The sequence below is a fragment of the Myzus persicae genome, unplaced genomic scaffold (assembly GCF_001856785.1).
Source record: "Myzus persicae strain clone G006 unplaced genomic scaffold, MPER_G0061.0, whole genome shotgun sequence".
Lineage (NCBI taxonomy): Eukaryota > Metazoa > Arthropoda > Insecta > Hemiptera > Aphididae > Myzus > Myzus persicae.
The window spans coordinates 1,495,794-1,510,797 of record NW_019101024.1 but is presented as its reverse complement, the minus strand read 5'-3'; the positions used below and the strand labels follow the sequence as shown (position 1 = coordinate 1,510,797).

The following is a 15,004-nucleotide window of genomic DNA, read 5'->3' as shown; positions in this document are numbered from 1 at the left end:
CCAGTTTGTTTTTCTGTTTTAAGAATTTCACCTATTTCTTTATCACTGGAGGTTGATATAATAGATTTTTTTTTATTAGATTTAATTAGATCATTAACGTCCCCGCTGTGTTTTTCGGTTATTTGGTTATCTTCGATTATTTCTTTAGTATCAGTTGTTTTAGTTATTGTTTTTGTGGTGTCAATATTTATGGAATCAATTTCTTTTGTTATTATCTCATGTAAGTTAGTAACTTCTTTTATCACATTTGGTAAATTTATTTCTATTTTATCAGATTTTATTGATTTTTTTGATTCAGTTTTATTGAAACTTATTTCATCACTTGTTTGTTTGTCATTATTTTTTACACTTCTCATAATTTGATCCGTAATTGTATTACTTGTAGCTGTTACTATAGTTTCTTTTGAGTCAGGTTTAGTTAAATTCTCTTTGTCATGTATTGTTTCGTCATTTTTTATTTCGTGTTTTATATTTTGAGTTGTTTCTTTTCCCAATGGTTTAATTTGTTTTATTTGATCCCTAATATCACTTATAATTAATTTAGATTCTTCACTTTTTTCTTTTGTTATGTTTTCTATTTTTCTGTTTTCGGATATTACTTTGGTTTTGGTTGTTATTATCATAGCTGTTTCAGTTCTTGTTTGTTGTGTTTGTGGTTGAGTAATTTGTAATATTTCATTTTCCTTTTCATTTGTATATTTTGATGTAACTTGTTTGGATATGAATTCTTTAACTGTGTTTGATTCGTCTTCTATATGTTCTTTATCGATGGATGCAGTTCTTAGTGTTTTAATTAGATTTGGTTTTTTATGGTTCTCGCTTTGGTTTTTTGTTATATTTTCTTTTTTTTCTTCTACTATTTTGTCTACCCATTTATAAAACTCGTCAAAATGTACTTTATCTGTTTCAATACCTTCGATGTATGGTTTAGCTTTGTTTTTATTTGTTTCTGATTGTTCTTCCACTTTTTCATCTTTCATATTGGTTGTCTCTCTATAAATTTTATTATTTTGTTTTGTTGATTTTTCATCTCTGTTTTCAAGTTGGTAACTTTCCTGCTTAATATTTTCGTCGTTATCTCTGTGATTTAAGTTTTTAATTTGAATATTTTCATCTGTCAGTAATTTATCGTTTGTAAGAGTTGTGCTATATATATCTGTAATGTTTTTCTGCCTATGTTCTTTATTCGTTTTTATTATCAATGTTTTTGTATGTGTTTCAGTTTTTTCGTACGTTTCGTTTGAACTTGTAGTTACGTGTATTGTTTCAATTTCGTTATTTGTACTTGTATCTATCCGGTTATATGGTGTTTCAGTATTGTTTAGGTCACCTACTATCTGTTTTTCTACTGTATTGAAATTAGAATCATCTTTATGTACTACATTTTTCTGGTTTTCTTTTATGGGCTTTTTTACTTCTGACTTGATTGTTAAATTTGTTAATGAGTTTACTTGCGTTGGGATTGTTATAATTTCTATCGAAGATGATGTTACATTTTTATTAATTTCTTTACCTACATTATCATTATTTTTGTTTGTGTTTATTTTTTCAGTTGTTAGTGTGTTAGTGTTTATTTCTTTTTCAGAGTTATAAGTCGATGTTACTGGTTTAACATATTCATTTGTATCTACGATTAACTTAAATTGTTGATTATTTTCGATTTCTTTTTCAAAATTATTCACCATTTCTTTTTTATTGTCTTTTTCTGTATTATACTCGCATTGTTCTATACTCTCATTTCTTAGATTATCACTTTTAATATTTCTCTTGATTAATAAATCCCTTTTTAAAACCGGGGTTTGTGGAGTTATATTAGATTTTAGATCATTTTTAGTATTATGTTTTTTATTATTTTTATTCAACTGTGTTTCTCCTTTCCCTTGCCTAGCACTATCATTTATTGTCTCAGTTACTCTATCACCTCCTTCATTCTCATTTTTTTTTCCTGACATATCATTCACATCCATTTTTTTTACAATGCTCGTTAGTGTCATCGTAATATCTTTTAATCCTTTTTCTATTGTTTTAGGGATAAACGATAATGATTTCTCTTTTTTAGAGTTGTGCGTTTCAGTTTCTTCATCATCTATAATATCAAAATCTATATCCTTGTTTTCATATTTTTTATCACTATCGTCTGTTTCAACATTTGTTTGAGATAGGTCTAAAGACTTCTTTAAATGTTCCCGAGTAAATTTTTCAAAAATATCTGACTCATCTTCTTCATCGTCTTCATAAAATATTTTTTTATTTTTGTCATTTTTATCTTTTTTCAATACTTCATTATTTTCAGTTTCATATTTTTCGATATTCAATCGTTCATTCTCTTTCAAATTTGTAGTGGTAATAGTATTGTTTATTTTTTCTTTTATTGGTATTTTGATATTTGTCGTTATATTGTAGATTTCGTTATTTTTTGAATCACCTTTGACATCATCTTTTTTAGTAATTGGTTTTACACGTTTAGGAGTTATAATTTCTTCCACTACAGGTGTTTTGTTGCTATATTTATCATCGTTTGTATTATATTCATTCAGTAATACTCTATACATTCTTTCTTGTTCTTTCTCATCATCGTCCATTAATTTTTTTAATTCCTTAGAAATACCTTCGACTTTAATAGGTTCCATTATACTTTCTTCTTTTCTATACCCCGTGTCTATATATTTTTTTTCAATTTTATCTTCACTACATTTCTTTGGTGATTGTTGTAATCTATCTGTCGTGTCTACTTTTTTAAACTTTTCATCGACTTTCTCAACTGATATTATATCTTTTTCTAAATTTTTGAGACACGAATTATTAATACTTGTTTCGTGTTTGTCAATTATTTTGTCAAAGCTCTGCAACATGCTTGTTTCGATGTTAACAATCTGCATTAATTTACTTTCTAACTCTGAATTATTTTTGGATGATATATCTACAACCTTTTCTAAATGTTCCAAAACACATTTTTCTGTTTTAATTACTTCATCCAGTTTTGATTGTATATTCGTTGTATTTGTATCATATTGCTTATGTTTTTTTTCGATATCAACATGTATGGTATGATTTTCCTCTGGAAGTACTATATCCGATATAATTGTTTTTAGTGTTGGTTTTCTTTTTGGAGATTGTTGGGACGTCACGTTTTCCGATCCTGTGCCAGATTTTTCCAATTGCATTATCATTTTTTTGACGTCTACTGTTGTGTCCATATTTCTTTGAACTTTATTTGATTCTATTGGACTGTTTGCTACATCAATTTTTTTCACATTATCTGTGATAGTAGCAACATCACTTGTCACTGTTCCAAAAGGAGACAATGCTATAGATTCCATAAATATTATTGGACTATTTCCGGCGTCGTACATTCCAATTTTCTTCTTTATTTCAATTATTTCATTTGCAGCAAGTCCGACTTCATCAGGTTGAATTGGACTTAATCCATTATCAGTTAGCTCTGCTTCTTCATCAAAAGCTGTATCTGTATGTTTAGGTTTTGTTTTTAGTCCTGAACTAGTTAAAGTATCAGAATATTCTCTAGTCAGACTAATTCCCGTATCGTGATGAGATACACTTTTATCTGTTAATGGGCTATCAAATGCAGGCGAGTCATCGTGATGTTTTATAAATTGTACTTGTTCATAAATGTCTCTTTTTGGTTGATCAAAGAAAGGGTGCAATACAACCGACCGTTCTTCAAATTCCTCATCAATGTCCGCCAACGATTTATGATTTTTCGGCTTCGATAAATTTGGCGTTTCAATGCCATTGAGATGTTCACCGAAACCATGAGTGTCCAACAAGTCATCATTGTCCTGTGACCATAATGCTACGACCAAAATCAACGTATGACTATTTTTTTTTTTACTATCTAACATTTAAACTGCCAGTCGGTCCATAACAAATTGTTCCAAAGGATTTGATGTGAAATGATAAGTATTTAAATTTTATGTTTGTGTGGGTGTTTTGTGTGTATTTTTGTGTAATTAAATAGAAAACCGCGAAAAAGCGAGACAATATAGTATTATAGCTCTTCATTCCCAAGCAAGGTTCTACTTAACAATGTAGCATCAGCGATTTGAGTGTGCAATTAATATACTGTGGTTTGTTTGTTCCCTTTTCTGTTGGTAATCTTGTGTGACGGTGGTGCTTTGATTTCGATGAATATAGGTAATATATAAATAATTTGTCATTCAAATTTGATTCTAAATTTTTTTTTAATGGCTTTACTTACTATTTAATAGGCACGTTTTTAATTTTTTTCCAATTTTTTAATTAGTAAAACTGAAATCATTTTATTTTCAATATTATTCAAATGTTTATTATTTGTGCATATGTGTAAGTGCTTGTACCTAATGGTGTGCGGGTTAGTGTATGTGTTTTAAGCTTTCCACTTTAAATAATTATGTAATTTAATTTTTTTTTTTAAAGTGTATGTTGTTTATCTTGTATAAAAACGTAAGTACTTTATTAAAATGGTACTTAGATGTATAAAAATATTAAACCCAATATTAAATGGGGAATTTTAACATGTTAGATATTCTTTTGACTATATGTAAATGTAATATATTTTAGAGTTCCTGTAGATTTATAATTGATAGAAAAATTAATTAAAATGATTAGATCTATATTTTCCTTATAGTGCATCAAACCATAGAATCAAATATAAATTATTACCTAACCTCAATAAAGAATTATTTTGAAGTTATGAAAATTGTATTGGACATTTTTAATCAATTTCTTTTTTGAATCAACCAAACCTTTATTTAAAACAATAATTTATTTTCGGATTCAAATTTATTTTCTTAAGAAACTAGAATTGTTCTTAAATGATTTATAAATTATAATTTACATCTCAAATTATATTTTAAATAACCTAGTTTTTAAAATTTAGATTTTACTAGTTTTATTTTGTTTTGTTATTAAATATAATATTATGATTCATAATAACAACATAGGTGTACTTAAAAAAGTTTTAGTTTTTAAATTTTTTTTTGTGTATTTAGATAGAAGTAGTTTTTTCAGTAAAAGTAATATAATATAATACTTGTTCTTTTCGGGTAGAATATTACTTTAATTTTATTTTTTACATTTATGTAGTTCAAGTCATTAAAATTTAGTATAAAATATTAATATTTTAAATTTATAATAATTTTAGTTAAAATGTTTGAATGAAATGAACAGTTATATTATAATAACAATATTCTGATTGTAAGACGATCATCGATACTATTGAGTCATAGATTCATTGTTGAAATAAGTATAACGTATTTGTATATACTTTCATTAATAATTCAGAGAAAAATATGGTGTCAAAGATGTGTACTACCTACTGTAATTGTATGATTGTTTAACGTGATATTTAATTAATATTCTACACAATAGTGGGGTAGGTATAGGGATAATCATGCATTTAAATGTATTAAATATTTACTTTAGTATAAATGAAATAAAACACGAACAGAAAATTAATTTTAATTTCAATCAGTATTTCTAAAATAACTAATTTCATTAATGACTATTTCTATATTCATGGTTTTAAGTCCATCTACGTGGAAAAGCATAGAATACATTATCTATATACATAAAGGAAAATGCCCTCCTGATTCATAATCAACGTAGAGCCGAACCTATTAGAGATATCGACTTGATATTTTGAGGATAGATTAATATTATAATTTCGCTTTGCACTGAGAAAGGATTTTTCAAAATTTTAATGGGTTGAAATCAGCAAAAATAAATATTTGATGTGTAAATTGTAAACATGAAACCTGACTTTCGTCCGTCAAATTATGTGTTTGGTCGGTAAGTAGATATGAATCGTACCGAAAAGTAAAATTCGACTATGTATCTAAGTCTATCTATATATATATAAATGAATCCTTATTTCCCAGAGTCACAGCATCACACATATCGCTTATCGCTTATCGTTTAATACAGATACATACTTCGAAATTATATTGATATAAAAATAGTTAATTTATCATTTCTTAGTGCAGATTTCACTGTCAATTCAATCAGAAAATTAATGAAAAATTGTACAGTGAGTTATTTGATAAGTGTTTGTTCATCAATCATTATGGCTTTATCAAAGCAATCCAGCTTAATATTTTAAGGATTTTTGGTAAGTTTTGATGGAATACTTTTGTTTTTAAAAATTCCAGCAATAGACGTACAAACTTAAGTCACAAACTCGCAATGTTACTAATCAAAGCGCCGGCTGTCGTTTTGCGCATTACTATTGCTAATTTTGACTTTTTTGTAAGACAGTTGAACATCGTTTGATTTTTTTGATATACATAATTTGCTCATCAACCGTTTAAAAGGTCGCACATCATTTGCGCATCATTATTTTTTAACAATTGAACTGAAAAAAGGTGTATACCCAAAATCTTAAGTTGTTTTCTTATTTTAATCTTGAAATGTACACATTTCTAAATTAATATTTTTAAATAACATTGTATAGGTATTTCTGTTTTAAAATATATTTGTACCGCGGTAATATTGTGTGCGTCAAAAACATTGGCTAAAGTACACCACCGGTGAAATAAACAGGTTTAATTTTGTAAGAATAATGGGACATTACAATATACCAAGTATTGACTTTTAATACTATTTTCAGTGCTTAATTAATTGATTTGTATACAATTTATTTCTTATTCCTTTCTATTGTTCAGAATATTGATGCACATTTGATGTATGATAATTTGGTGCAGGCAAACAGACAACGCTCAAATAATAATCGTACGATGCACGATATTTTGGCACAGGTTAACAGACAATGCGCATATGATAGGGGAATTATTGATTACCGAAACTACCTGTTTAGAAAAAAGGTTTGTATGGATTCCGCCGGCTACTGTTTATAATATTACACATCGATTCCGCCGGACACTGTTTATCCCCCCCCCCCCCCCCCTGTATATGTATTTTAAAATATACATAGTACATAATAAGAATAAAAAAAATAATAATTGTATAATTCAAAAATAAAATGTATATTCTAATTAATTCGTGTAAGTATACGAATAAATGATAAAATATTAAAATGTATATAGTCTGAATTGTATAAAATGATAATAATAATTGTATAAATGTATAATTCAAAATTAAAATTTATAATCTAATTAAAATAAATATAATATAAATGTAACTACTTTTGGTAATATTTGGACACATGTTTTAAATAAGTGAACTTAGAAATTTTATTATCGTTCAAATCATTTGATAAATGTTTAATACTTTGTTTTTTTTTGTTAAAAACACTATTTTTACTAATTGTATTGATATTTATTCCATTTATATGTATGTAAGTGTCAGTTTGTTGACTTGTTTTATTTTTATTATTTTATACAATTTAAACTATACATTTTAGTTTTGAATTATTATACAATTATTATTATTTTATATATATATTATAAAGTATATTATGCAGGACTGTAATTTAAAAAATACATTTACAAATTACAAGGGAGGGATAAACAGTAGTCGGCGGAACTAATAGCCGGCGGAATCAATATGTAGATATTATAAACGGTAGCCGGCGGAATCGATATAAAATCGGCGGAATCGATATACGCCCATATGATATACTACCAATCAAAGATTTAATTTGACGGACAAAAAGGTCAGGTTGCAGGTAGCTAGAAACCCGCGGGCCGTCGTGCCGTACAAGTGTGTTTAGGTATACAAATACAATTTACATGTTTATTTTAGTTAATAACTCATTTTCCGTGTAACTCTTTTAATTTTTAGTAGAAATTAGTATTTTTATTGTGTTTTGGTTGCCATTGGTTAATCGGGCAGATCAGGTTTAAGCATGCATCAAATCTAATTTTCATACATTGCCTACCAAAGTGGCTGAGTTGCACTTATTGCCGCTCATCGGCGTGTCCACAATCAAAATTAAAAATAAAATAAGAACAAACATATTATTATAAAGAGTATGCACCTATAATGGGGTCCGCAGTCCACCGCAGGTGGATTGCCTACCTGATAATATACTGCTCGCGTTATCACAAGCGAGTCTCATATAGAGTTGGCATTTTTAACGGGCAACGAAGTGCATGGGATCAACTAGTATAATATAAGTACATAATGTAAATTTTATTTTACCCATTAAACCATATACGTGTATATTACTTATTTAATAAATACATAGCCTGCAGTTACAGAGTTAAACTTTTTGTGCGTTTTGTTTGTTAAATTGGCTTATTATTTATGATTAAAAATAGAACAAAAATCAAAGCACCTTAAAAAAAGTTTAAATACATTTTAAAACAGAAAAGTTATACAAAAATACATAATATAAAAGCGGTTTATAGAAGGGCTCTAATGTTAGGCTTAATAAAATTTGAAATCTTTTGAAAATAAAATCCAATATAGGTCACGTAAGTGTTGGTACAAAAGCTCAAGATCAATATCTTAAATAAAATGTATAAAGCCAACGACCCTTATCACCGCAAAAGCCATAAAAAAATATTAATCAAATAATAAATTCAAACATAAAAAGAAAAATATTTATCCTATTTTTTTTTTTTGTCATGATGTCGATATGAATAAACCCAATTAAATGATGATTGAATGGATCAAAGGATAATATTGTGCTGCAAACAACTACGTATAATCGTACATTATTCGTACCTTACTGACTATATTAAAAACAAATTGATTCAAACAAATAAAAAAAAAATCATTGAAGAATTTTTTTGTTGGATTAGTTATTGATTAACAACAAATTAAATAGTTATTAGTAATAACTGTAACTTATTACAGCTCAATAGAATTTGTTTTTACTCATTTTCATTGTTTGCAGCACAAATAAATAGGATTAGTTATCACGTATTCAAGCCAATCATACACAAAAACATAGGCAATGTTAATTATTTTACTTGAAACTGTTTAAACTTCAATGTATGTTGAAATGTGTATGAAACAAACGCAAGCCGGTGTACAGTTTATTTTTGGAAGTTAAAAAAAAAATGTTTTTATTCAAAAAATTAAATTATATACATTATTATACCTACCTAGTTATCATTTTGAATTAAAATGTATAATACATTAATAAATTTCTAAATTATAATCGTAAGTATATCTACCTAACGATATAAAATAAAATTGAGTACTTATTAATTTATTTATTTCGTGATTTGACTATGTGGTATAGCTTTGATCTCATATTTATATTTTGAAAGAATTTATTACAAATAAAATATCTAAATTGGTACTTACGGTCTTATGATAACTTTCAATGTGTGAATTATAAATTACTATTGTTATTATATTATGGGCACACAAAACTAAACTTCAAGTCTCTTTCGTTGAAAAAGTAAATGTGATATTTTGTAGGTATCCCCGTCACAGGTCGACTGATACTCCCCCGCCCCTTCCAGAACAATTTGTTTCTGTGTAATGTGATTATCTCGTTAGCGAAGAATGAAGCCATTGTTTTAATAAGAAACCTTAAACGATAGCCTAAACTCGCGTCGACCTATTTTTGTGTATATTCACACTGTTAATATTAATTTAATAATAATAATATAATGGTGAAAAAATCTAAAACGTTTACGGCTTGCGTTTTCGTACACTTTCAACACAGTAAAACGGTTCGAAACAAAATTATGTTCACTTACCTGTTTGGGGTTCTTTTTCAGATACAGTTTCTGGCTGGCGTTGCTTAGATTCATTTTGTTGCTCTATGTCTTTGAACTCTGCAGGGCTAGGTGGAGGAGTTCTAGATGACTGAGGCGATAGTAGTTCAGCTGGAAATAAAATAAATTATTGTTATTATTGACGCCTCAATTATTATTGAATATAATAATAATTAATATTATTGTTAAAAAATTATTAATAATATATTTTACAAATTACTTTTGTCTTCTACTTTCGATCCAGTCGAATCTAATTTCACCAAACCTTGAGAAACTTCTTCAAACAATATAGAATCGCGTCTTATTTGCTCATTTGTGTCCTTAGTCAATTCAATGCTAGGCCTTAGATCTGATTTTGAGTCAGAAAGTTTTGCGTCTAATAACATTATTACAGAGGTTGTAGTAATATTATAGAAAATTGGAAAGTGATTAAGTCACTTTATTACGTAATATTCATCACGAAATGCATTAATTATTTTGTTTATCATTACCTTTGGAAGCAATAAAACTGTTTCAATACTCAACTTTGAGTGTGATTTATAGTAAGATATTGTACTTTGATTCTATATTTGGTATTAAAGTGTCAAAAACTCAAAAGTCAAATTCTCAGTATTTTTAAAAATAACCAGGAAAAAAAATGGGCATGTACCAGTTGCCCCCAAAAGTACCTTTTTTATACCAAATCCCCCAAACTACCTAGAGGAAAAAGTACCAGTTGCCCTCAACCAAATGTACCAGTTGCCCTCACATGTTAATATATACACAAATGCAATATATAGCTCGTAAAATAAGGGAAGTAAATATACAAATCATAAATAAAATATAAAATTCAAAATTATAATAATTTGTTAATATAAAATAGTACAAAATCAAAATATAATAATTTGTCAACATATAAATAGTATAAAATTCAAAAGTATTATGTTTTGTTATAATAATTACTAACCTATTTTACAAAATCTAATCTGCTAATATTTTTGTTTTTAGAATTATTTTATCGGATACAATAATTGACGGATTGAATTCAAGTTCAAAGCCAGAACATTTTTCTTTTAACATACTAAATAACAATTCAAACGTTTTCGATGATTATATCCACTCAGACGCATCTAAAATTACATATTATGTTGACAAATTATTATAATTTTGAATTTTATATTTTATTTATGATTTGTATATTTACCTCCCCTATTTTACGAGCTATATATTGTATTGTGTATATATTAACATGTGAGGGTAACTGGTACATTCAATTGGGGGCAACTGGTATATTTTTAAAATCTCGATAATAGCCTTGGGGGGCAACTGGTAAACACCCAAAAAAATATGGCAAAACGGAAATTTTTAGGCAAAATCAGTTTTCAACAAAATTAGGTTTGTTTTTTGGTGTAACTCGAAAAATAATAATTATTGCATAGGAACTTCAAATGTTCACTAAATATTCAAAATCGCATTTGCATACATATTTTGTGTTATTTATAGATATTTGAAAATGTCAACCTTTTTAGTTTTTTTTTATTTATGCATGATAACTAACATGTTTATTTTTAGATGAAAAAAAAGTTTAATAATGTAATACAAGATCCCACTTAAGTTTTTCTTATATCAGTTAAAAATAATTTAAAACACATTAACTGGATTTTTATAATATAAAATAAATGACTACCTAATAACTAAGATAATAGACAGCCTTCGCTCAGCATTGATTTATCATTAAATTTAAATTTAACCCTTAAAGTTGCGAATTTTATTTTTTTATATGAAATTTGACTTATGCGTTATTTCTAAACAATACGTATTACAACCATATTAAAACAATTATTGTATTGTTATTTTTTTTAAATTTGTGTATGGTTAATCAGTTTTTTGCATTAGTCGGACTTTAAAAAAATGCTTGTGCTAACCTATACTGTTTTTAATTTCCATAATTGTCTTCTCTTATTATTAAATATATATAAAAAAAACAACCTGATGTCGTACCTATTTATAACGATTAATTAGTAATAATATTAATTCGTTTGTGTAATATTAGATATAGGTAGTTTCTATCATAATAATATCACCTTCTGCCGACGTTGTATCCCTCTTTGAGACCGAATTTTCGGTTTCAATTATCGTCGTCGATTCTTTTCCGTGTCCTGCAGGTACGGTGGTGGTGTCTTCCGTCTTTTTCTGTATGATTTCCTTGACGGGTATGCCTTGCTCGAACGACAACCTCTTTTCGTGAAACGTCAGGCTCGTTGCGTCCACGTCCACGTCGATAGGTTTTTCGTCGATCGATGGCATCTTTTTATCTTCCAAAATAACCGATTTGTCTTTAACCGGAATGTCTTCTTGAAGCACCTGTTCGATCGACACACCCCTCTCGAATGACATGCGTTTGTGTTCGAACGACACCTCGGTGGGTTCGATCGGTTCGACAGCGGGTATATCCACGGGTTTGGATGTCATTTGGGCAGCGTCGTCTGCCCTAATAAATGGTTCATACTTTTTGTCGATGACCACCGGTTCGCCGTTCAGCCGTTGTTCGATTTCCATACGTCTCTCGGTCACGGTTTTGACGATCTCGTCTTCGATCACAGCCTTCTCTTCGGCGGCGTACTTGTTGTTCTGAGATTGATAGCCTAAATATGAGATTACAATATATACATGTAATTATTACACACGGACGTATTTTAAATCGTTATATTAATTTTTAATACTTTGATGTTTTTCTGATTCTGCGTAAACGCCATTTTGCGAAGGATAGTGCCCGATCTCCGCAAAATTACACTTCTCCACTACATCAACTCTACCTATGTTGTTTAAAGCTCTTTCTAAAGCTATAACTGTTCAATAAAAAATAAACCGTTTAATATTAGTATAAACAAATAATGTGGATGGTCAAACAATTATTTTTAAATATATGTAGTATGACCCTATAGAGACCCTTAGTATTTATTAGAAAAATATTTTAAAAACTAAAATAAAATCGTTATATCTGTATTTGTAGTTTTTTATTAGAGATTTGTAAAAAAAATTATAAATCGATTGTTATATTTTTATGAGATTCGTATTATAGAAAATATATTTAGGGCAGAAGGTGGACAATATTTGTTTTGCACTCAAAAAATATTTTTACTTAGCAGTTGTGTATTGCATATGGCCATCAATAATCGTTTATAATATAATACATTCAAAAATAATAAAACTATACAAATTAAGATTAGGAATTACTATTTTATCTGTAATTATAGAATATTACTTATTATAGTTATTTTGAAGCAAAATTAAGTTCGATTATAGTTCAAGTACCTTCCCCAGACAAAGTTCGCTAAAATCTCAAGTCTAAAAATGTAATATATTAATTTTATAGTATACGAATATATAATGAGAAATATATTTCTTTTGTAATTGTAGTTAGCATATAATATTATATAGTACCTGAATCTTGACCAGATATTTCGTTCATCCACAAGTTCAGCATACTCATACACTGTTGACCGCTACTATCTGGGTATTCTCTCTGAATTTGAGAAATATCTGATGATTGGAAACCCAATTCGTGTGCCAGGTTAATCCAATCTTCAGACACAAAGTTACTGATATCGGTTATCCTCAGTTCGGCACGTTTGTGTGACTCGGTGTCTAAAATACAAGGACAACATTTATATTAAAGCAATGTAGTTAATAACTCTTGTAAAAACAATGTATTAATATAAATATTTACTCGAATCGCGGGTGTACGTGTAATCATTATAATGTTCATCGGCGTTGACATCTGAATCGTGTACAATGTTTTCGGGCAATCCGAATTGCAAAACGCAAACTGGCGTCTGTGCGGGTTCGTTTTTAGAAACCTGTGCAAAAGGACGCACGTAAATTATTTTTATCATAAGCAACTTGATTAATTTATTCTCTGGAGAAAATTGTATACTTTTGGTTCTTTCATTACGATGGTCCACGAGCGTGGTTCAGCACTGGGGTCTTTCACACGCATGGTGAATGGTAATCTGTTTTCTTTGAACGCCCGCACTACCAATCTGAGCTGTTCGCCGGACTTGGTGACTGGCACGAGGTTTCCTGCGAATTCAATGTACACAGGCTTGCCTTCCAGAACCTACGTTAAAAAAAAAACAACTCACGTCAGTTAGGTACCGAGTATTATCTATGTTAAATAATGAGACAATATCCGGTATAATAATATATGTCCATCCAAGATAATGTACCCAACAAAGTAAGGTATAGTTAATAGGTACCTACGCAGTCAATTCAAATGGAAGTAGTCATTTTAGTGTTGCGTTTAATAAAACCTAAGACTTTGAGTGCTAATTATTTGCGGTGATTAAAATGTGATTAAAATGTTCATTGAGGGAGAAGGTGAATTCTGATATCTTTGTATGGGAAAATTCGCTTTATAAAAATACCATTAAGAGTTATACTAACTACTAGGGTAGAATATGGGATTAGCGTCGCCATGGTCATGGCACGACATTTGCCTAAGTTAATCCACGGAAACCAAGTAAAAAATGTTCTAAAAAATATATAATATTGATGTAAGTTATTTTTTCAATCTGTGAACCTCAACGATCTATAGCGAAACTGTCATTTATAATATTAAACACAACGTACCTCGACATCTCTACTGTTTGAGACTTCTGTGAAATGCTCTTTGTGTTCCAAGGTCTTGTCTTCCCTATCGTCCGTCATGCAGAACAACCGTATTCGAGCTTCATTTGTGTCCGTTCGTTTAGCAAACACCACGAATCTGAAATAAAATTTAAAAAATACAGGTAAGGGATCGTTATAAACAAAGTTATTACACCATCCACCCCAAAAACAAAACAATTTCAATTACTTGGCCATAAACGGTACATGTATGGCCTCCCGATATAGTTCGGTGGCCATTTTCGAAGCGTCCGCCACGTTTCGGCAATCCATCAGCCAAAATCGCGCCGACACAGTTGTCGTGAACGATACGCAATCGTTGATAAATGTAAGAGGCGTCGAGCCCGTGACGTCCTCCCATTGTGCTCTGGACGTTCCTCCTATAATAGCAATATGTACGCACGTGATAAAAAATATCAAACACTCGAATATTTTCATTGTATATAGTGAAAAATGATTTTTGAAATTCAGTAAAAGAGAAGTTAGATGTCACAGAAATAATGAAGTAACTCGGGTGAGGTCCACAAAAGCCAATATTTCTACCACACATAAATCGTCATTCCACATCATATACAAAGCGAACTTGGAACTACAAGTTTTTAAGCAAAGCAAAAACTAGTGTTGTTTTATTTGTTTATTCGTTTAAGCTTAAATTAATAATTTTGTTTCAGAAAAGATCACGTTTCTTAAAAATAATTAATAATCAAACATGGAAATTCTTT

General features: G+C 29.0%; 1 protein-coding gene across 1 annotated transcript in view; it reads right to left on the bottom strand.

Annotated features, from left to right (window-relative positions):
- Positions 1 to 5: 5 nt before the first annotated feature.
- LOC111027370 (ankyrin-3-like) overlaps positions 6 to 15,004 on the bottom strand; it is a gene marked incomplete at its 3' end in the record, with an annotated part of 64,070 nt that continues 49,071 nt past the window's right edge. The window contains exons 25-34 of the mRNA XM_022305739.1: positions 14,473 to 14,662; positions 14,247 to 14,382; positions 13,552 to 13,734; positions 13,345 to 13,474; positions 13,059 to 13,262; positions 12,338 to 12,463; positions 11,699 to 12,259; positions 9,856 to 10,011; positions 9,618 to 9,746; positions 6 to 3,814 (exon numbers count right to left, since the gene is read on the bottom strand). Of these exons, the coding sequence (XP_022161431.1) occupies positions 6 to 3,814; positions 9,618 to 9,746; positions 9,856 to 10,011; positions 11,699 to 12,259; positions 12,338 to 12,463; positions 13,059 to 13,262; positions 13,345 to 13,474; positions 13,552 to 13,734; positions 14,247 to 14,382; positions 14,473 to 14,662 (5,624 nt within the window). The remainder of the gene's footprint in view (positions 3,815 to 9,617; positions 9,747 to 9,855; positions 10,012 to 11,698; positions 12,260 to 12,337; positions 12,464 to 13,058; positions 13,263 to 13,344; positions 13,475 to 13,551; positions 13,735 to 14,246; positions 14,383 to 14,472; positions 14,663 to 15,004) is intronic.